Source organism: Quercus lobata, chromosome 7 (genome assembly GCF_001633185.2).
Source record: "Quercus lobata isolate SW786 chromosome 7, ValleyOak3.0 Primary Assembly, whole genome shotgun sequence".
Taxonomy (NCBI): domain Eukaryota; kingdom Viridiplantae; phylum Streptophyta; class Magnoliopsida; order Fagales; family Fagaceae; genus Quercus; species Quercus lobata.
In genome coordinates, this window is record NC_044910.1 from 46,937,099 (window position 1) to 46,960,416 (window position 23,318).

Below are 23,318 nucleotides of genomic sequence, written 5' to 3' on the forward strand. Positions count from 1 at the left end.
TAATGGGGGTTTTCTTTTTTAGTGGAGCTTAGGGGGTGATTAGGAAGGGTTAAAAAAACATTGGGTTTGATTAGCAAGAAGAGTGTTAGAGTATTTAACCTAGGATTTGGCTAAAAATGGGGTGATTTCCTTTTGGGATTTTTTCCCTCTTTTGAGTAATATTAGCTAGAGGTGAATATTTGGATAATCTTGCATTAAATGTTGAGATTCTAGGGATTGATTACAACCAATGAGGTTAAGGCAGGTATTAGGATTAGAATCTTGATTATTGCAACTGAGATTTGAGCCCTAAAGAGTAGGACTTGTCACCCCAAGCCAGGTGTCAAGTTTTTAGCCGACTTTAAAGGGTTCTATTGGAGATCTCTTTATGCCTTCCAACCACATTTCCCTAAATTTCTCCTTTTGGGGTTCATGGGCTTGAAACTTGAATTGATTCTTAGACATATTTGGCACTTAGAGAGTTGGTTTGCTGGACCTTGAGTAATTTGGTCATGGCCTCCTTCTGCTGGAACTAGACTTGGGGAAGAAAATGAACATTTTTTGTCCATCAGACTTTAGGCGCCAGCCCAACCCCTGGGTATTGTTCATGTCAGGAGCGTTAGTGGTAGCAGGACTAATGGGACATGTAGTTAGCTCTTAATTTGGTTTGGGAGCTTGGCTCTTCTCAAGGAGCTATCCAATTGAGTCTTGTTAGAGATGAATTGAAGGGATGCTGTCCAGCTGGCTTAGCTACTTGCTTTGGACTGTTTTGGTTGGTATTTTGGGTTGGCTTAGCCTTGAGGACTGAGCACTTTAGCTGGGCCTTGCTTTTGTGGTTCTCTCCACCTAGGCTTGTTCATTTTCCATCGCTTCTTGGGTCCTACAATATGGAAAATGTTGCCACATAATGCTATGGGTGTTTCTTTTTACTCCTCATGGGTTTTTATTGTTAATAAAAATATAATGTATTCTTTGGTTAATGAATATTTGTAATTTGTTTTGGGTAATAATTTGCAAGGCTTTATAATAATAGTATTTGACATAAGCTTAATTATTTCAAAATGCTTGTTAATAATATTTACTATAAGGTTTTTAAATAATGACCTCCATGGTTCTTTTGGGAATAACATTTGCCATAGGTCTTAACAGAGGCAATATCTATGGGCTTTAAATAAGATTTAGTTAACATGACGTTCTCATGAGCTTTTAACAAATGATGGGTTTGTAGGATGAATAATTACCATGGTGTTGAAAGTAAAAAAGTATGAATATAAGATAAGGGCAAGACTTAGGTATTGTTTCTTAGGTTACCTTCTTAAGATTCTACCATGTGGATTTTTTCTCATGGGATGTAAGGGTATTTTTTTTTAATTAAATAGCCACATGACTGATTCTTAAGAAGGGAATCTAAGGAACAACACAAAGGTAATGTACCTAAGTTTTGTCAATAAGATAAATAGTGACTATGAGTTTTTATATAGATTTCATGGGTTTAAGATAAACAATCATAGCCTTCTATGAGCTTACCATGAGTTTTGAAAATAGAGAATTACCATGAGTTTGTGATATGATTTAAAATAATTATTTATTATTATTTTTTTAATAAGATTTAAAATAATTATGGTTATGGGTTTAGGAACTTAAATAATCTTATTTGTCAAGAATTGTTTATCATTGGGTTTTAAGTAAAATACTTATGATATAGTATTTGCCAAGTATTAATAAATTTGGTCTTTTGATAAAATAGTGTCAAGTGGTTAGCTTGGATTTTTGATGTTATCAATAAGAATTGGGATTTGATGATGCCATGTAGCAATGTGCTTTGATAATAAGAATTGAGTTTTTCAAGTTGCCAATAAGAGTCGACCTTTGATGATGGCATGTGGCAATGAGCTTTGATAGTGCCAATAAAAATTGAGTTTTTTATGATGCTAATAAGAATTGGGTTTTATAGATATTTTGCATTAAGCTTGAACCATGGGCTTTGATTATAGGATTTGAATCCTATTGATAAAATAATTTGGCCTTGAGTTTGAACCATGAGCTTAGCTTTGTTTTTTTTTTTGTTTTTTTTATTTTTTAGGAAACAACCATGAGCTTTGTTAAATCATGATAATAGAATTAAATAGGATGCAAAATACTGGGCTTTTTGTAATGGTTTATATTTGTAGCGCAATCTAGTGATGTAAAGGAGAATATTTATGGGCAAACTTGATAATGGGATAAAAGATATATATAGATGCCTAATAATAATTTATTAATGGTATTTGGGGTTTTTTTTTTTGTTTTTTTGTTTTTTGTTTTGTTGTGTGAATGGGTAATGTTAATATCGAATAAAAATAAAACACGTGGCGGGTATGAAAGTGTGTACCTTAACAACTATATATATATTTATATTTATTGTAATAATGAAACTATTCTCAACTTAATATATTTATAAATGCATCAATGTACTTGCTTATTCCATTCAATACTAGTTACTCAATAGTTACACACCGAGAGAAAGAGATCAAAGAGGAAATCATCACCTTTCGAAGGTAGGTTCGGTCGCCATGCCAAATGTTGGCATACACTATGGGATGGTATTTTACCACGTAACAAAATAAAAATAAAATTTTTGAAAGTGGGATTAGATGCAAAAGTTGTTGGACTTGATGTCACAAAATTGTAGAACAACAACATTATATATCACTACTTGTTGCTAATTTTACTTTTAGGGAAGCTAATAAGCCACGTACCTCTAATGAAGGTAAAACATGATTTTCAGGAAGCCAACAAATGTGTTGATGCACTAATGTGAAGGAGGGTGGAAACTCTAGCAAGATTTTGCATTATTTGAGAACTTTCGTACAAATGTTTTACTATTACTTTTAAATTTATAGAGTTAGACTAATGTACATGTAGTTTATCCCTAAGGACCTAATGGTTCATAAGGCTTTGAAAGATTCATGAGGAATTGATTTAAAAACCTTTACTTAACATTTTAGAGCACCGATAGTGGATGTGGGATATGTGCCAAATGCTAAATATTTGGCATATATCCCACACCAAACACCATTTGACCCCATTTATCAGATGTGTCATATCTCATATTTTTTGCAACATGCTACAGTAAAGTCACAAATTTGCAACGGTACGGAACGCGTGTGGCAAACTGATTTATTCTTTTTTTATTCCTCTTTCTCTCTCATCTCTCCGTCAGTCTCACCTCTCTCACCCCAATCCTCTCCTTTTTCTCTCACCCCAATCCTCACTGCTCTTCCATGCCCATGATCACTTCCACGCCGACGTCGACGCTGATCTCTCTCTAGCAATGGTTTTTCTATTTTTTTTTTTGGATGTGGTTTGATGGGTTTGGTTCCGATGGAGGTGGGTGGGTTCGGATAGGCTAGGCTATGGGTTGGCGATGTCGGTGTGGGTCTATTGTCGGTGTGGGTCTGTTGTGTGGGTCAGCGATGACGATGATGGCGATGAAGATGGTGGGTTTGGAGTCTGGGTTGAGGTGGGAGGCGGTGGGTTTGTCGAGGTTTGTGATTGAGGTGGTGGTGGTGGTGGGGCTTCCGATTTGGTGTTGGTGAGCTATGGGTTGTGGGTCAAGGTTTTGGATCGGCGGCATTGTGGGTTGAGGTTGGTTGCGGCAGCGTTGTGGATTTTGGTCCGGTGGTTACTTGAGTTTGTTTGTTGATGGGTTGGGGTTTTGGGTCGGTAATTGGTTAAGGTAGTTGATGGGTGGCAAAGGATTTGGCTGGATTTGTTTAGGTTGGGGTTATGGTTGTTTGTTGTGGAATTTGGCTGGATTTGCTTGGGTTTGCTTTGAGTTGTGTTTTTGGTTGTGGAGGATGTGGTGGTTGTGTGGTGGTGACTGTTGGTTGTTGGCAGTAGTGTGATGGCTGTTGATTGTGTTGATGAGTTGTAAATATTATTTTAATGTGTAGTAAATATTATTTTAATGTATAGAATTGAATGATAAAACATCTGATAAATGTGATGTTGTAAAATGATGTGATAAAATAATAAAGTAGATATTTTATGTGGTAAAATGACATAATTTTTGTAATGACTAGTACGGATGCTCTTAGGGCTGTTTCCAGAAATTATTCACTCATTGTAATTACGTGCTGTAAGAGATATATATATATATATATATATTTTTTTTGCTTGTAAGATATTTGGTGTAAGATATTTGAATATTAAAAAAAAAGAAAAGAAAAAAAAAAGTCGTTGCACATGCACTGGCATTTTCCACAAAGCAACCTGTAACCGGCTAAACCAGTGTCGTCAACGACGTCTTTCATCTCCCCAGCGAATCAAAACATCGTCGTTTCATTAATCCGTCAAGTCTATTATCGTGCGTCCGATCGATCCAGATCTCAATGCATTCACAATCCAACGGCTCAAAAGTCCCCTCTCATAACTTACTAGTAATAACGCGCCTTTTCCAAACTTTTATTCTCTCCTCGAAAACCATTTTTCTCAACGGCCGACCGGTGCTGACGTTTCACCAGGGACGCTTCGTTTCCTCTTTTCTCTCAAAAACTTCGAATCTCTCTCTTTCTCTCTCTCACTCTTCCCTCCGATCTGGTACTTCCTTTTCACAAATCCTCCAAATTATCGTCTCAATTTTTTAAATTTCAAATTTTAAATTCATTTTTTGTTTCATTTATTTATTTATTTTATTAATCAATCAGTGTCATTTTCGTTTAGGGTTTGCTTCTTCGGTGATAGAATTTTTCAATGGCTGCTCCACCTGCAAGAGCTCGAGCCGATTACGATTACCTCATAAAGCTCCTTCTGATCGGCGATAGCGGTACGATTTTACTTTTTTGCCCTATCAAAAAATCTGCCATTTCCTTTACTTGATTTGATCGTATTTTAGGCCTGATTCGATTGTAGTTTATGTTACTTTGAGCTAAACACCAACGATTGGCTAAATTTTAGTAGTTTTTATGAGGAAAATAATGGTGGATCTTTTGGTATGTAGTGTGGAATGCATTTTAGATTTGATTGGTAATTGTGTTATTAATTAACTGACTGCTTCTGAGTTTGGGGTTATTTGATAGTGCCACTTTAATAGAATTCTGTATATGATTTTAGCGCGGTGTAATTGAAAATGGTGACGCGTGTTAAACTTGTTATGCCAATGAACTCTAGGTCAAATGGCATTTCCTACTGTAATGATTGGATGAAGGGGGAGGGTGTGTGTAACTTACCAATGAAAGGAAAAAAAGCTAAGTAAGTTCTGTTTGGTTGAAGATAGGTTTTGATCTATGGGTTGTCGTTGGGACGAAACTAAAGGAATGCCATTTATCTTGTCAAATTTTATGTCTTAAAAGTTCAATTTGATTGTGCATTTTTTGAGATTCTCCTACATCTGTTCTCTTTGAGTTGGAGAAAACTCGTCTGCAGGTTTGGTTTTGGTTTTCCATTCTGTCAGAATCCTGAATAATATTTTTTTTTCCATACCTCAGCCTTAATATGTGAATAAGAACTTGTGCGCAATAAGCTTGAGATCCTTTCTTCCATTTGTAACATGAACAAGTCATTTAAAATGAATTACCATCATCAAGCACCATACAACTCTCTTATAAAAATTGGATCTCATTGCATCTCTTTAATTTTGTCAAATTGAGTCTTGCTCTATAAATTCTTCCCAAATACATAGGTGACCAATTAGACTTTAAGAATTCCAGTGATCAGTGATGCCTCCGTGCACTTTATTCACTTGCCATGCAGGTTCTCAACTCACAAGCTCAAATAGCATAAGCAAACAATGGCAACACACACACGCACACACCCAAAGAGAGAGACCAACTAGAAAATCATCAGTGTCTGTGGGTAGGTTTGGTTGACTAGGCCTAGAGTCAGTAGACAGTGTGGGATGGTCTTTACTATGTAACAAACTGAAATTACAAACTGTGAAAGTGGAGTTAGATGCAAAAGTTTTTGTGGACTTGACATCACAAAATTCTAGTACTGACAATGTTACTTCTTCGCCTATTGCTGATTTTAGCAAGCTAATACGCCGCATACCTCTAACAAGGGTGAAACACTACTTTTCAAAAAGTCAACAAGTGTGCTGATGCACGGAGGAGGGTGAAACTATAGCAAGATTTTGCATTATTTGAGCACCCTTGTTCAAATGTTTTAATTTTATCTCTTTTAAATTTAGACTAAATGGATATATATTTTAACCTCAAGAGGTAGGGTTAGTGGTTCTTGAGAGGCTTTATAAGATTCATGAAGTATTGGGTTCAAAACCGTTAGCTAGAATTTTTGGGGCCACCCGTAAGGAATTGCTCCTTGAAATTACTTGATGTATGTGGGACGCGGAGGGATTGCGTACACCGGGGGGGGGGGGGGGGGGGGAATTAATCAAGTGTTTGAAGAGATCGGGACAACTTTGTTAGTATTAAAAAAAAAAAATTGTTGCATCAGTATTTTCCACAACTTATAAGAATAAAGATTCTCATGATTATTAAAAACTATGCCGATGAAAGAATTATTAAAAAGCACTTCTTTACGAGCATAAGTGTCCATCATCACTTAAATTTTTCTCTTTGAGAACACTAGTGGGTTATTCAAATAAACATGTTTATGCAAACATTCCTTGTCCAAAAGAACACTCTTTAGGACTTGTATCAAACATGTGGTGTGCATCAATCTCTTGGATAGTTTCTTTAATATGTATTGAAGTACTTGCCTCAACATTGCCCATTATCAAAGTAGACATCATAATCCGGTGGAGAATCCTAGTCTGTGGCACCATCTAAAAGTTCATCATTCAATTCAAATATTCACACCAACCTATCCTTCAATCTGCCTCTTGCCACATATTTTATGGGTCCAGCATCATGAAAAGAGTTTTCTTCTCTATTATCATTCTCATCTTCAAGACCACATATCAGTATGTCCTAGGGGTTGCAGTTGCCTCTTGGAATCTCCATATAGGCTACTGTTGGTTCCCATTGCTGAAGAACTTGTACAGCAAATCTTCAATCATGCGCCTTTTCTCAGCATCTCTGTTTGCTGGCCTTGATTTCCTCTACCCCAAGATCTCTACCACTTAAAGTTGAGAGTTGAGACCTTTGACTCAAATCTAAATTTTGTGGCTTAAATCTAGGATCTTTTGCTTTAATCCACTTGATATGGTGAGGATAATTTAGTTCTAGTGTAGAAGAAGGGTTGGAGAAAAGGTTGCTTACAATGACTCAAGAGGCTATTTATAAAGGTCTTTATTCCTACGTTTAACAATTTAATCCCAACTTTATTACAGGTTATATTACTTACATGCCAATTGTGGGTTTTAGTTAGCTTGACTAATAAAGTCTATTGTTTTCGAATAAGGGACCTGAGTTTGAATCCCATCTACACCAAAAACCAATTGGTGTCTTGGCTTGATGATTAAGAGCAATGATTATAGAGTGGACATCATAGGCTTGAATCTTAGCATATCTATAAAAAAATGTTACATGCCAATCACATTACCTTGTTAAATTTTAAAGACATAATAATTAGATAAAACATAACATAAAGAAATACAATACAATGGACTAATGGACCTTTCTTTCCTTGTTGGCTTAAATTCTCCTACCTTACTATCACTAAAGGTCACCTGAATTTAGTGCTAGCTTGTAATGTGGGACTAGAAATAGTGTTCAGAGCCTTGTAGCTTAACTGACATCACTTAGTGTTTCCAACATAGACATCTAGGGTTCAAATCCCTCTTTCCCCAATAGCTATTGTATTATCGAAAAAAAAGTGGGACTAGAAAGAGTGATGTTATAATCACTAGAGGCCTCTCATTTTTATATATATAATTTTTTTGAGATATAACTTGCATCTTGTATATATTGAATTAGGATACTGAATACTTCTACTGTACCTGTATTTGACACGGCAGGTGTGGGTAAGAGTTGCCTCCTCTTGCGGTTCTCTGATGGGTCGTTTACTACTAGTTTTATTACAACTATTGGGTAAGTGATTTCTAAGCCAGTATATACTGGGATTTATTTTTTTGTTTCTCCATGATCAGTTTCTAATGTCACTGGGTTTGATTATCTTTTACAGTATTGATTTTAAGATAAGGACCATAGAGCTTGATGGCAAAAGAATCAAACTACAAATTTGGGATACTGCTGGCCAGGAGCGGTTTCGAACGATTACAACTGGTTAGTATCTGGCCTTGAAGGTGATATCAATTGGGGTTGTAAATGTACTATTTATACAAAATTTATGGTATTGCACACATTATGGGAAATGCAGTTTTGTGTTGCATTGTTTGGAGTTTTCATAAGTTTTACAAAACTTTTGTTTGTTATCTTTGGCACAAAGGTGATTGAGAAAACTCACAATTGTGGGTGTTTTTTTTATGTATTAGAGCATGTTTTTATAGAGGAGTAACATATAGTATGATATAACTAACAGGAGCTTAAATAGTTTGCATAATCAATCAAATCGGAGTTGCAGTAAGGATTAACAGGCTGACATTTTAGCTGGTGTCTCCTGCCAAAAGCAGGAGCACAAAGGCATGGCATGTATGGATTAACTGTAAAGTACTTGAGCCTCTTGGCTTGGTGGTATCATTGAGGGGTAAATATATATGGTTTGCTCAATTTTAGCAGAGCTGTGTTTTCTCAGATATTATACTGTTTTAATATAGTTTTTTTTTTTTTTTTTTTTAAATTTTAATTTTTAAAATTTTAATTTTTAATCTTTAATCTTTTAATTATAGTTTATTTATTCAAGAATAATACTTGCAGAGCTTTGTTTTAATTGATAAATATTTATGTTTGATTACCATCCAAGTGTTGCTTTGCCTAATTTCAAGTGTTAGAAGCTTTCAGCCAAAAAAAGAAAGATAAGAAAAGGAAGTGTTTTAGAAGCTTGATCAAGTATTGCTATCTTCTGCAGCTTACTACCGTGGAGCCATGGGAATTTTACTTGTGTATGATGTCACTGACGAGTCATCTTTTAACAGTAATGTCTTCCTTTACTCTTGTTATTTGAAGTTGGGAATCCTGTGATATTGATCACTCTTCCGCTTAACTGTATTTCATAGAGCAGACTAGATTTTTCATGTTGCTATAATTTGATACTTGATATCTTGAGGAGCTTCATTGCTTGGATGAAGTTTTTTTCAATCAATGGTGAATATTAACTTTTCTGAGTATAAATGTTAATCAAACTGATTTATTTTTACATTCAGACATTAGGAATTGGATTCGTAACATTGAACAGCATGCTTCTGACAATGTCAACAAGATACTGGTTGGTAACAAGGCTGACATGGATGAAAGCAAAAGGGTCTGTCCTCCTCTGTGTGTGTGTGTGTGTGTGTGTGTGTGTGCATGTGCCTTCACATGCATGCACATGCAGGTGTGCGCATGCATACGTGCATCAGTTTTCCTTTGGTTATTACTTATGTTGACTTGATGATGACCTTATTCTCAGGCTGTTCCTACCTCAAAGGGTCAAGCTCTTGCTGATGAATATGGTATCAAGTTCTTTGAGACTGTGAGTAAACTTTGTTGCTTATATTGAGCTTACAGTACTAGTTGGATTTTTCTTTCTTTCTTCTTTCTTTTTATGTTGTGAAGCCTGAAAATTACAGAGTGCAAAGACAAATTTAAACGTGGAAGAGGTTTTCTTTTCAATAGCTAGGGATATTAAGCAAAGGCTGGCGGATACTGACTCAAGGGCTGAGGTATAATTATAACTTTGTTCGAACTTTGAAGTCATAAAGTGATAAAAATAAATAAATGTAAATGGGTTTTCTTCTTTGCATGGCTAAGTTCTTGCGTATTTTTATTTTTTTATGACTATCTCTATTTTTGAAGTATTTTACATTTAACTAAAAATCTACACCAATCCTATATATATATATATATGTCCTCTTGTAGCTTGTTCTAACAGAGTTTTAATTGTTGGATCTTCTCAGCCACAGACAATTAAGATTAACCAACCAGACCAGGCTGCAGGGGCTGCCCAAACTGCCCAAAGATCAGCTTGCTGTGGATCTTAAGCACATCGTCCTGAAGATGGGATCACAAGGATACATTTTCAAAGCAACCAGTTTGATGGAAAAAACTAATTTTGTTATAAATGTCTTTGTTGCCTGTATTGCCTCTCCCTGTTATTATTTTACGATCACTACTCATTTGGGTATGAACGGTAGATCTTCGTATTCTAAGATTAATTATATATTAGTTTGTTTTCCTTTTTCGGTTGTTGGTTTTTTGTTTTTTTGGGAGCTTGATAGAATCTAATTTGTTCTTGTCAGATTGCCATTACGAATTCTGATGTTGATAGTTGATTAGCACCAGCCTGCCTTTTTTTCTTCAGTTTTTCATGATAACTGTGTCTAGGTTAGCTTATTTTCTTTGACTTATTTTGCATAAAAAATTGGTTAAATTTCATTAACCTACCCTAAGGTTTGGGCCAATACCAATTAGGTCCAAGATATTTCAAAACTGGCTAAATTAGTCCCTAAACCCAAGTTAGCTCCTAACCACCGTTAGACCCATTAGTTTGTACCCGATTACCCTTCTCCTCTCTCTAATTCGCTCCTCTGGCAGTCATCCCTCTCTTCTCTCTCTCAAGACAGCCAAAACAAAGTCTCTTGTACAAAACCACGAGAAACCAACACAAAAATCATAAGATTTAGTTTTGAATCCATGAACATCCTCTGCCAAAAATAAAATGCTTGAGTAAGGGAAAGTATCAATTTCACCAAAAAAATTAAGATCTAAAATTATGTTATTCCCATATTTCTCAAGCAGCCTACTGATATGAACAGGCTAGAAGGTGGGGCTGGAATGTGTTCAATGGTGGTGGAGCCTCAAATTTCCCATCATCTTCTAGTAGAAATAGAAACTTATTTTTTACAAAATTACCAAACCCATTTCAAAATCAACCCCAAAATCTCTTTTTCTTGACCCTAAAACACCTAGTGCCCCAGTTTACAAACCCAAATCAAAATCACTAAATCCCTAAAGCCAAAAGAAAACCCAATCACTAAATTAACCAATCACAAAACCAAAGACAAAAGGAGATTTTGGCCATAAACAACCGGAGGAAATAAAGAAGAGTATAAGAGAGATAGAGAGGATAAAGCGGCGATCAGTGGTTGTGGTGGTGTCGTTGAGCTCAGCTACCATCTGTGGTGGTGTGGGCTTCATGGAGCTATGGCTAAGCTTGAGAGAGAGAGAGATAACCATCGTTGTGGTAGTTCGTGTTGGCTATGGCCTGTTGGAAATAACCATTAGATTTTGAGGGATCTGATCTGAGTTTAGGGTTAGGGAGGGAATGAGAAAAGTTGAGATGAGAGGAGAGAGGGATGAGAAATATGAGAGAGTTTGAGAGAGGGGAGAGAGAGAAGAGAGGCTTAAATGACTAACGAGGCTTAAACGGCGTTTTGGACCAAGTTGGGTTTGGGGATGAAGTTGGTTAGTTTTAAACTGTTTTGGATCTCCTTGGCATTAGCCCAAACCTCAAGGTAGGTTAGTGAAATTTATCCTAAAAAATAAGTTGGGTGAAAATAAAATTGTACGTTTGTACATAGAGAAAAGTGAGCATTTAAAAAGATCCGGACACAAAAGTCAAATGGGGGTATTTATTTTTATTTATATTATTTTTTATTCTTTAAGATTAGCCAAATTAGAACTAAAAGATTCTATTGTTGTAAGTTAGGAAAGAAAGCTACCTCATCGCTAAAGAAATTCTTTCCTAAGTAACAACTTCTGTTTCGTTTGATTGATTCAGATGGAATGTAGGGCAGCCTATAAATAGAAGAGTGGGTTTTTCTGGTAGCAACAAACTGACATTTAGCATATCTAATTGGACAAATTTTTTCGTTGAAATTGATTTGGAACTTCTCCAATATATTATGTGATGATTAACAAAACTATTTATATGTATTAAATTACTTAATGCATTAAATATGTCATATAATTAAAGCACATCGTTTGAATTGTCATATATTGGGTTAAAGAAATTTTTCTTCAAATCAGTCTGGAAGTAAATTAGGTAAATTCTGATCAATTAGGATGGGGTTTAATTCACCCTATGTAGGAAATAAGTGGACTTCAAGCTAAAAAAAAAAAAAAAATGATGATTTCTAAATCCTAATCCTATATATTTACCTTCCTAACTCAAAAGCACATGTAGCATGACCAAGAAGTGGCCAAGAGCATTATAGTTCAATTAGTTGATACTTTTTGGTGTTTTCAATGGAGACATTAAGAGCATTCACAATGATGGTGGTATACTTAAATTTTTTTGCTAATGAGCTATAGTAAACTACCATCTATGACAGTTTATTGTAACTCAGAAGTTATAAAATGATGTTCTCTCTCTCTCTCTCTCCATAATTGACTGCCCTCTCGCCTAACCACTCCATTGAAACACACTGTCGGTCCCACTTATCTCTCTTGTGGTTGTCTCTTGTTCTCCTCTCTCACCTCTTTCCTCTATCTCTTTCGCCTCACCTGTCTCTCTCTATTCCTCCTCTCACCACCACTTTGCCACTGTAGACCATATCTCTTCTCTCTTTATTGGGATTGAGATCAAAATTTGGGTACGTATATTTTGTGATTGGGCTTTTGTTTTGTGTGTGTTCATACGAGTTGGTGGCTGTGGGTTTGGTGGTGGTGGTTGATTTAAATTGTGGGTTTGGTTGTGGCAGTGGGTTGTGGTTGTGATGGTGGGTTGTTGTGGCTGGTGGTGCGGTAGCTAGTTGCTATAAGTTTTTGTGGTGGTTGTTTATTTATTTATTTATTATTTTAATGAGTTGTTTATATTATTTTGAATGAAGTGTTATAAAAAATAGAACCCTTGATGTTAAATGTATTGTAAAGTGAGGTAGTAAAATAGATAAAATAGTTTTTTGAGGTGTAAAAGGCTAACTATTTTAGCACCATTACTGTAAATGCTCTAAGGGGTTCAAATTCTCCCTTTCCATTTGTAACAATCGAATTATTAGCAGAAAAGAAAACTAAAAAGAGTAATAGACAAATTGACGAGACTTCAATAAATTGAATATTGATGTGTAGACACCCAAAAAAAAAAAAAAAAAAATATATATATATATATATATATATTTATTCATGCATTCTATACCTTTGATGTTAAATGTATTATAAAGTGAGGTAGTAAAATAGATAAAATAGTTTTTTGAGGTGCAAAAGACTAGCTATTTTAGCACCATTACTATAAATGCTCTAAAGGGTTCAAATTCTCTCTTTCCATTTGTAACAATCGAATTATCAGCCAAAAAAAAAAAAAAAAAAAACTAAAAAGAGTAATAGACAAATTGTTGAGACTTCAATAAATTGAATATTGATGTGCAGACCAAAAATAAAAAATAAATAAAAATCATGCATTCTATATTTATGCTTGTTCAAAGCGTTCTTAAGATCTTTTGAAGTGCCCTATGTACACTCATTTTTAAGAATTAAGTATTCAAACACTAGTCAACCTAAATGATAAAGAATGATTTGGTTGGTTTTGACAACAATGAAAGCAATCTTCGATGCAGGAGTAACTTCAATACAGTGTTTTCCAGTTTTGACAACAGTGAAAGCAATCTTCAATGTAGGAGTAACCTCAATACGTAGTTTTCCGGTTTTGACAACGGTGAAAGAAATCTACGATGCAGGAGTAACCTCAATACAAAGTTTTCCAGTTTTGACAATAATGAAAGCAATCTTCGATGCTGGAGTAACCTCAATACAGAGTCACAATTTGGTGGGTAGGATTGGCATTTTCCTACAAGTATCCATGAATCTAACGAATACGTTTTAGCTGTTCACTTGAACTACATGACATCTAGATTATTTATCTGTGGTAGAGATGTGCCATTGTTGATAATACAATGGTCATTAAATGTGTGGTCGACAACAAAAAAGGGTAGCAGACCATCCGATTAACTATAAAAAAGTTTGATTCTCAAAAAAAGAAAAAAAAAACGCGTCTCAAAAGAAATCAGTTGATCATGTGAATATTTCTTTGTATCTTAGAAGAACAAAATTTAAAATAAATCATAGGGTGGTAAGTTATTATTCATGCTAATTTGAATTTACGACTTAAATAACTTTTTGCTTACCAATAACAACCAATAACAACATGCCACTTAAGATTTGTTGTGAAAATATTGTGGACATAACATTTCTCTTTTGTGTTAGAACCCCGTTCCCTCTCTCTTGTGTGTGTGTTTGTTTCTCAAAAAAAAAGAAAAAGAAAAAGAAAAACTCTTTTATTAATGAAAATTGAAGATCCAAAGTACTCATATTACATAACTTAAAAAAAAAAGTGGTGTTGCCAAGAATTCATCTTTAGGAAGTCAAATTAACACATCCACTTACTACTTGGTTTATAGCCAAACTAAACCCAAAAGTTTATTAAATTGGTGATGGATAATGGAAACTAAAGACTCTTCCAAAACTCAAAAAATTGAGTTTGAGTGATGAAAAACGGGAACAAATTTTTTGAGTTTTCAAATCTTCAAATTTGAGTTTCATTTGCATTGTTGTTATTTTGGTGACTTTGTGGGACCCATGTGCAGTGAGTTGTCACGTTAGACCCACTACTTATTGATATTATTGATGATATTATTGTTGGCACACCTTTTTTTTTTTTTTTGAGAAACTCTGTTGGCACACCTTGAAACAGCCATATACGTCCTTGGAAACTATAGGGTTGTGAAACACACACTAGCAAATTCTCATCTTGTTAGTTGTGATTAAAATAAAAATAATGACTCTATAAACAAGTAAATAAGTAGTTGGTTAAATTTGGACATCAAGGCCCATCGAAATCTGGCCCTAGTAAAACTATGAGCCCAACCCACCCAAAATTTGTGCATTCGGAGGCTAAAAGAAGTGATGGGAATCGTAATCACGTGACACATACAACTATCAGGGGTCCTTTTGCAGATCGCACTACACCTCTCAATGGTGAGGATCAGTCTAGACTGACACAACACCATGCACCAAGCAAAGGTCATAATCGAGAGTAGAAAAATAAGTAAAAAGCCCGGATTCTTGCTGGGGCTAGAGGCGATTTGATGAGCTCCTTTGACAAAGAGATTGGACTCCAAAACTCTGTTTGGACTAGCAGCAAGTCCACCAGGATGTCGATGACGGTATGGAGATCCTCCGATCAGACATCGCTAGATTTTCAAGTGTTCACTGATGAGGACTCTAAGGATCCAAACAAATCCAATGGAGTAGAAACTGGAGATTCCGCCACTTATCCTGATGAGGCAGAGATGACGTCTTCCCCAACAACAGGCTCGTTGTGAGACATTACACATTAGGATCAAGGCAGAAGTGGGGAAGTGGCAGGTGCTCAGTCAGACACTACTGTGAACATCTTGAGGGCTTCTTTGAAAAGAATCGATCCAGTTTTGAGAGCCAAACCGGAAGCTAGACAGAACAATGAAGAAGATGATCCTCATCATATTGATGACAACGAAGACCAAGTGCAGGCCGACAGTAGGAATGGCCATGATGACAATGAAATGCGTTGTGATGAGGGAAGTGATTCACACCTTTTTTGAGTTTATTTACTACCTATTTATTTTGTTATAAATGAATATTGTTAGTTGGAATTGTCGGGGTGCTCTTAACCCCTCCTTTAATAATTCTGTTCGTGATTTAGTTCAAACTTGGTCTCCTGCTATTTTGATTATAACTGAAACTAAGGTTAGTGGCACCAGGGCTAAGGATATCATTGATTGATTACCATTTGATGGAGCCATCCATGCTAATAATATTGGTTTGATTGGAGGATTGGGTTCTCTGGGATTCAGGCTAGGTTGAAGTGTCTGAGACATCGTCCATTGAACAGGAAATTCATGCCATTGTCAAGGATTTTTCTATGGGTACTTCCTGGCTTCTCTTAGCTATCTACGCTAGCCCCAGATATGCTAAAAGGAAGCTATTGTGGGAAAATCTTGCCACCGTTACTGGTCAACACTCCATGCCCTGGGTTATGGTTGATGACTTCAATGAAGTGCTAGATGGTGAAGATAAATTTAGGGGCAGAAGAGTGAATCTGAGCAGAGTTATGAAGTTTTAGGAATGCTTAAATAACTGTAGAATGATTGATCTTGGCTTCTCCGGACCAAGATTCAATTGGTCTAACCTTCGCCCTTTCTCTCAGCTAGTTAAGGAGAGAATCGATAGAGTGTTTGTGAATACTGAGTGGAACAATATCTATCCGGAAGCAAGTGTTACTCACTTGGAGAGGGCTTACTCGGACCATAGTACCATTGTTCTTAAGTTGAAACATGAAGCTGGAGTGCAATTTCCCCGGCCATTTAGATTCCAGCCAATGTGATTGTCTGATCCTTCATTTCCTAGTGTGGTAAAGGCAACGTGGAGTGCTTCTAATAGCTTGGATGTTGCGGTGACTAATTTTGCGGCTAAGGCAAAGGAGTGGAATAAGAATAAATTTGGTAACATTTTCCATAGGAAACGGAGACTTGGTGCTTGGTTTAAGGGCGTTCAATCCGCACTTGTGGATAGGCCTAGTAGCTTTCTCATTGACCTAGAGAGGGGCTTAAAGGCTGAATATTTAGAGGTCCTTCGCCTTGAAGAAATTTTGGAGTATGAAGTCGCGTATCACCTGAATTATTGAAGGAGATAGAAACACGACTTTTTTCCACACGTCGGCCCTTGTCCATAGAAGAAGAAATAAGATCACCTGTATTAAGGATCGAGTGGGAAATTGGTTGAATGGAGACTATGTAATTGCTGAATTCATAAGACCATGGTTTATTGGCCTATTCTTCTCATCGCAAGTTAGTGTGCCTATTAAAGATTGGATACCACCTTGCTGGTAATGTAGATTAGGTAATGAGGATAAAGGCAGATTAGAAGTACCAGTGACGGACGGTGAGATTTTTGATGCTCTTAAAACCTTCAAGCCTTATAAGGCATTTGGTCCGGATGAGCTTCATGGGGGATTCTTTCAGCGTTTCTGGCTCATTGTTGGGAATTCAGTCAAAACAAAGGTAAAATCTATATTCTCCACTGGGATTATGCCAAAATATTTAAATAAAACTCTTATTACGCTGATCCCTAAGTGCAAGAGTCCTAAGTCTCTAAATAATTACTGGTCTATCAGTCTCTGCAATATAGTTTACAAGCTTGTCACAAAAATTATTGTTGGCCATATAAGACACCTGTTGCCTTCACTAACTACATTTGTGCTTGGCAGAAAAGAGGTGGACAATGCAATAATAGTCCAGGAGATAGTGCATTCCATGTCAAGGAGGAAAGGAAAGACAGGGTTGATGGCTATAAAAATCGATTTAGAAAAGGCATATGATCGCCTTGAATTGAGCTTTATTCGAGATACGTTGAAGTTGTTCAACTTTCCTAATAATCTGACCTTTCTAATTATGAGTTGTGTGTCCACTTCCTCCATTTCTGTGCTAGTTAATGGTGGGGGTCTTGATTATTTTCATCCTTCTAGGGGAATTTGCCAAGGGGACCCCTTATCCCCATACCTTTTTATTTTGTGTATGGAAGTTCTAGGAGCGTTAATTACTGAGAAGTGTGAAGCTAGACTGTGGAACCATGTTAAAGTTGCTCTAGGGGGTATAGCATTCTCACATCTTTTCTTTGTGGATGATTTGGTACTCTTTACTAAGACTGGTCGGAAAAATTGTATTGCCATAAAAAATGACATTGAGACATATGGTGTGCTTTCTGGGCAGAAAGTGAGTGATGAAAAACCCCGAGTTTTCTTTTCCCCGAATATCTCTAGAGAAGCTCGTGAGGAATTATGCAGCACGCTTGGGTACCAGTCTATACCAGCTCTAGGGAAGTATTTAAGATTTCCCATCAAGCATACCTCAGATCCTCATGATTTTGGATTTGTCATTGAACGGGTCCAAAACCGACTTGTTGGTTGGAAATCCCATTTTCTTTCCTTTGCAGGAAGGCTTGTACTCACACAAGCTGTTACCATGGCCATCCCTAGTTATATCATGCAGTGTTCAATCCTTCCCCCCAAAATTATCAAGCGTATGGACAAGCTTAGTTGGGATTTCTTATGGGGGTCTACTAAAAATAAAAAGAAAATCCATATGGTGAGCTGGAAGAAGGTGATGAAGCCCAAGAAATATGGGGATCTTGGTTTGCAGGTAGCCAAGGAAAAGAATATTGCCTTGCTTGCTAAATTGAACTGGCGTATGCACCGTGAAAAAGAATCCCTGTGGGCTCAGGTGTTGACTCATAAAAACATCAATTATAGGAGGAGTGTTGGGAACTGGACCAGTGTGGGAATAATTAAAGGGTGCTTTACTATGTGGAAAGGTATTAAGGATGGGGAATCTATTTTTAAGAAAGGTATCAAGTGGATTGCAGGTCAAGAGAGCAATTTATCATTTTGGTATGAAAAGTGGCTCAATAAGGGGACACTGCAAGATCTTATTACCGGCCCTTTTAATAGAGAGGAAGAAAACCTCCAGCTTAAAGATGTCTTTAAACAGGGCCGATGGGACTTGAGGTGCATCTCCTTTGCTTTTCCTTCGATTCTAATGCAGGATATTAAAGCAAATCCTATGCCGCTCATGACTACTAGCTAAGAACGCATCTCTTGGTTTTTGTCCCCAAGTGGAGAATTTGTTTTGAAAGATGCATATAAGCTTGCTTGTATTGAAGATGGTAGCCATACCTTTAATACTGACACTGGTAGTTAGGTTTGGAAGATTCCTACACTTCCAAAAATCAGGTGTTTTCTTTGGCAATGTTGCCACCTAAGTATCTCGTCAGAGCAACTCTTGCTTCCAGAGGATTGAATATTTCCCACCTTTTTCCCCTTTGCAATAATGAAGCTGAATCAATCATCCATATGTTGAGAGATTGCCCACTGGCCTGTCATGTTTGGGACTCCCTTATTCCCCCTTCTGTAATAAATACTTTCTATGGCTCAACCTTGGTGAACTGGTTGCGTACCAATTGCAAATCTAATGCTTGCTCTTATTTGGGAATTTTCTGGAATGTTATTTTTCCTTTTGGTGTTTGGAGTATTTGGTTGCACGGGAATAAGGCTATCTTCAGAGGCAATAACCCCCCAAAGCTGAACAACTGCAAAGTGATCATTAAGGTAGTAGAATTTGCCTTTTTGGGTGTGAATGGGAGGAATGTTAGAGTGAAAACTATTATTCAGGATAGATGGACTTTGCCCTTGGTGCAGTGGGTCAAACTCAATTCGGATGGGTCTTCAATGGGCAACCCAGGGCGTGCGAGGAATGCAGAGGGCAAGTGGATTGAGGGGTATGCGAGAGCTATTGGAAAACGACTAGCGTTGCTGCTGAATTGTGGGAGTTGATAGATGGAATTCAATTATGTTTAGAGCTGAATCTCCTTGCGGTGATTATTGAATTGGATGCTATGCTTGTTATTGATCTAATAAGGAATACAAACCACAACCCGAATGGAAATAACAATCTTGTTGCTGATTGCAGAGAAGGAATGATTAGAATTCCAAGGGTTCAAATCCAACACTGTTATAGAGAGGCCAACAAATGTGCGGATGCACTAGCTAGGAGGGGTGCGTTGCTTCCTTGTAATTTTCTTGTTTTTGATTCCCCCTAGCAGACGTTGCTCTGTTGTTGAGTTTAGACGATGCTGGGATTTTGTATTTGCGGAGTGTTTCTCCTATTTCAATTGCTTAGTTTATAAAACTTCCCTTTTCACCCAAAAAAAAAAAAAAAGTAGTTGGTTTTTTAATCCTTACCCACCATTTGTCAAAATTAAAAAAAAAAAAGAATAATAATAATAATAACAACAATAACAACAAAAATTTATGTGAGCTTCGACTACTACCATCCCCATCATTTTTTTTTTTTTTTAAACCATAATTTGAAATATTGATAGAAAAAAGAGGATGAGTGTGTGTGCGCATGCGCGCACACATGCGCGCACACACATAAACAAGTAGGGAACTATCTTAGAAATAGATATAAAAGAGTAATTTGGCTTAAAGACCCTTTGGCTCAGTTTGACCTTATTTTTCTATTGATTAAGAAAATATATTTTTTTTCTTTGTTGGCCAAAGATTTTTAGTGGTATTAAATTTAAACATAAAAAATTCAAAATAAATACAGAATTTTTAAAAATATTTGTTAAAATGTTTTAAATTTTTTTTTATACATATCCTATTTATAATCTAATTTTTTATACATATTCTATTACTATCTCCTAAACACACTTATTTTTTATTCTTGAGTAATGTTATGTCCACAACATTTTTATAACACATCATAGGTGTTAAGTTGTACTAGTTCTAATAACAGCCTATCACAAAGAATTTGTTGTGAAAATGTAGTGAATGTGTCATTTCTTTTTATTTTTCAACACTCTCATAGTTGCCACTCCTTTTTCATTTCTTATCTCTATTTCATTAGTAAAAAAACCATTTAATTAATGACGGAAAAACACCTCTGCCTGTGGCTCACCCTAGGCAGGTTCTATCAACCCTAAAGGGGAAACAGGGGGTGGCTAGTCTTAGGTGAGTTAGATAACAGCCTAAGGCCCTCAAATTTTAACAAATTACGTTAGTTTTTTTATTTCCATAAAAAACTATAAAATAAATAAATTAAACCCTAAATTACAGCCAAAAAAATTAGGGAAAAAATGTCAAAAAAAAAAAAAATTGAGAAAGAAGGCTTTTAATGTTGGAGTAATAAATTATACCCATAATATTAAAAAAAAAAACAAAAAATTTTAATTTTCTTTTGACCTAAGAGTTGAAATCTCTCTCTCTCTCTCTCAACAAAGGAGAGCAAAAAAAAAAAAAAAAAAATCCCCCCAAAAAAAAGCTCATACCTCTTTTTTTTCCTATTGCACATCACTGGAAAAAGTTGCTTTATAAAAAAAAAAAAAAAAAAAAACCTTTTTTTGCATTTGTCGTTGAACATGACTAAGCAGCATCAGTCAAACTCTCTAGTACGTTGTCATTCCTTTAGGTTGGAGACTTTGAGATTTTTTCCATGTTTGTTTTGCCTTTTACAGTTTTGTTTGGTTCTTTAGTGCTACTTTTAGTCTTTACTTATTAGGTTTTTACCCGTAAAAGATGGGTAGTGGACCTCTTTTATTTGGTCCACACCCTTCTCCACACGTTTCACCATATCTAGCCCCTCCTTTCTTTTTTGGGTTCAAGCGAAATCCTTGGTCATTTTATTTTTTATTTAAATAATAAATTGAGTTTTGTGAAAATTAAAATACCAAATAAATATATAATTAATTACTACTAAATATGATATTTATTATAATGTTGATGGTTTAGATTTATTTTCAGAGTTAAATTTTTTAAAAGAAGTTCTAAAAACATAAGAAAATAGCCTGTACTAAATTATATATATATATATATATATAAAACTAGATTCTTTTCCAAATGCAATAGCTTAAGATCTTTTGAAATATAAATTACACACTTTTATTTTAGGGATAAGTAACAAAAATAAAATTAGTTTGGTCAACACTCTTTAGCTTACAAGTATCAAATGAAGAACTGTTTGGTGGGAAAGATTGTCATTTTCCTCCAATTATCAAATGAAGAAATTTCAGCTGTTCACCTTAACTACAAGAAGATATCTAGATTATTTATTCGTGGTGGAGAAATGCCATTTGTTGATATTGAAATTTTAAAAACTTATATAAAATGTGAGACAGACAACCAGACAAAGAAATAAAGCAAGCCGACCATTCTATTACTTAACTATATATAATTATACATATATAGTGAATTCACAAAGTGATAATGTGAATATCTCTGTCACTAATCCTCAGTCAAAAAGATGTAGAAAAAAGAGAAAAGAAAAAAAAGGAAAAGGTAATGTTGTCGGTGTTGTTAAACCTTAGACTCTTTTGTGGCCCATTTATTGTCAAATTTTTTTTTTCATCATAATGCATCTTGTCGGTTTTTTGTTGTAGGCCAGCAAATTGCATGTTACTAAGATATCATAAAATATCTCCAAGATAGAATAGAGAAAAAGGCATGGGGTGGATAAGTTTACACTAAAAAAGATAAAATAGAGAAAATGAGTGAGGTCGATAAGTTTATACTAGAGACTTTTTTTTTTGGTATTTAGAAAAGAAGAGGAAGAGGAAATGGCTACATTCAAAACACTGGAATGTTCATAGAAGGAAGATGATCATCTTGTGCAAACAATGAGAAATTGGGAATGTACAGGGACTCCCTTGTGAACCTAACTACTAGTTCGGCAAAAATGGGTTTTTGCCCCTTTTACCCAAAAGATGTAGCAAAATATCCATGTTTTGAAACTATCTAGCAAAATACCTCTGTTTTGAAACTTGATTTTTTAAAAATCGAGTTTTACATTGAAACTTGATTTTTAGAAAATCGAGTTATAGGCAATCAAACTTTAAAAAAAAAAAAAAAAATTTATGAAACTCGAGTTCCATGTGAATTTTTCCAAATAACTCGATTTTTTAAAAATTGAGTTTCAAAATAAGGGCATTTTATTAGATAGTTTCAGAACAAATGCTTGCTATATCTTTTGGACGAAAAAGACAAATGCCCATTTTGGCCCTACTAGTTCGCAGGACATTCACATTCCTACTTTCTCTAGTTGGACTTGGACAGACTCACAAGTCCAATTATTGTCCCACAGAGTGGCACAGAGTGGAATGAAGATTCTAATATGGAGATTGAACGGGATTCCTAATTATGAATTATAATGTTATTCTACTATCTATTAGGAGGGGAAACAAAGGATCCCTTATGTGGGTCTCCTTGCAAAAGAAAGTTGTCCTTTATTTCTAGCACCTTTTTATACTTTTTTTTAAGTGTGTTTTGACTTCCTCGTGTTTTTGTGTGAGATCTCCTTCGATCGTGTATTGATTTGAAACGTGCCTACCATGTATGCTCCATTATTTGTGTTTTGTTTGGCTTGAACATGTGAATTACCAATTGGCTTTATGGTAGATGCTATCACACATTCAATAATACTCAATTCAATGGAATTATTTGATCTTAAAGGGGGATTTTTTATAATTTTGCACGCTGTAATGTAAAAAAAGTTACAAACAATATATTACTGTAACGTGGACATTACAAAGTCTGGTTCATTTATCTATACACAACTTTGCATTAATGTAAGATTACCAAAACATTCTCATGACCATAAATTATTGTAATGTGATTACCTTATTAAATGATTGCAATATTACATTCCTCACTCATGGGAATGACTAAAATACCAAGAAATCTCTAGAAGTATTTAAAATTTTTAAAATGACCAAAAATACCCTCAAAGCCTCTTTAATGACAAAAAAACCCGAAAAACTCTGAAATGAGTTTTT

The 23,318-nt window shown here is 35.5% G+C and overlaps 1 protein-coding gene across 1 annotated transcript; it reads left to right on the forward strand.

The window, feature by feature from the left end:
- The first annotated feature begins 4,409 nt into the window (after nt 1-4,409).
- Nucleotides 4,410-10,201, forward strand: LOC115953688 (ras-related protein RABE1c-like). The gene is made up of 9 exons (XM_031071446.1): nt 4,410-4,560; nt 4,684-4,786; nt 7,880-7,952; nt 8,047-8,147; nt 8,890-8,955; nt 9,185-9,282; nt 9,430-9,492; nt 9,590-9,682; nt 9,917-10,201. Exons 2-9 carry the CDS (start codon nt 4,714-4,716, stop codon nt 9,998-10,000), a joined length of 651 nt encoding a protein of 216 aa, XP_030927306.1. The 5' UTR covers nt 4,410-4,560; nt 4,684-4,713; the 3' UTR covers nt 10,001-10,201.
- The last annotated feature ends 13,117 nt before the right edge of the window (nt 10,202-23,318 follow it).

What these genes read in the sequence shown, in the direction of transcription:
- LOC115953688 (XM_031071446.1), top strand. Translation starts at nt 4,714, where the DNA reads ATGGCTGCTCCACCTGCAAGAGCTCGAGCCGATTACGATTACCTCATA. An exon ending in AGTTTTATTACAACTATTGG is followed by an intron (nt 7,953 to 8,046) that starts GTAAGTGATTTC and finishes TATCTTTTACAG; the next exon opens with TATTGATTTTAAGATAAGGA. An exon ending in ACATGGATGAAAGCAAAAGG is followed by an intron (nt 9,283 to 9,429) that starts GTCTGTCCTCCT and finishes CCTTATTCTCAG; the next exon opens with GCTGTTCCTACCTCAAAGGG.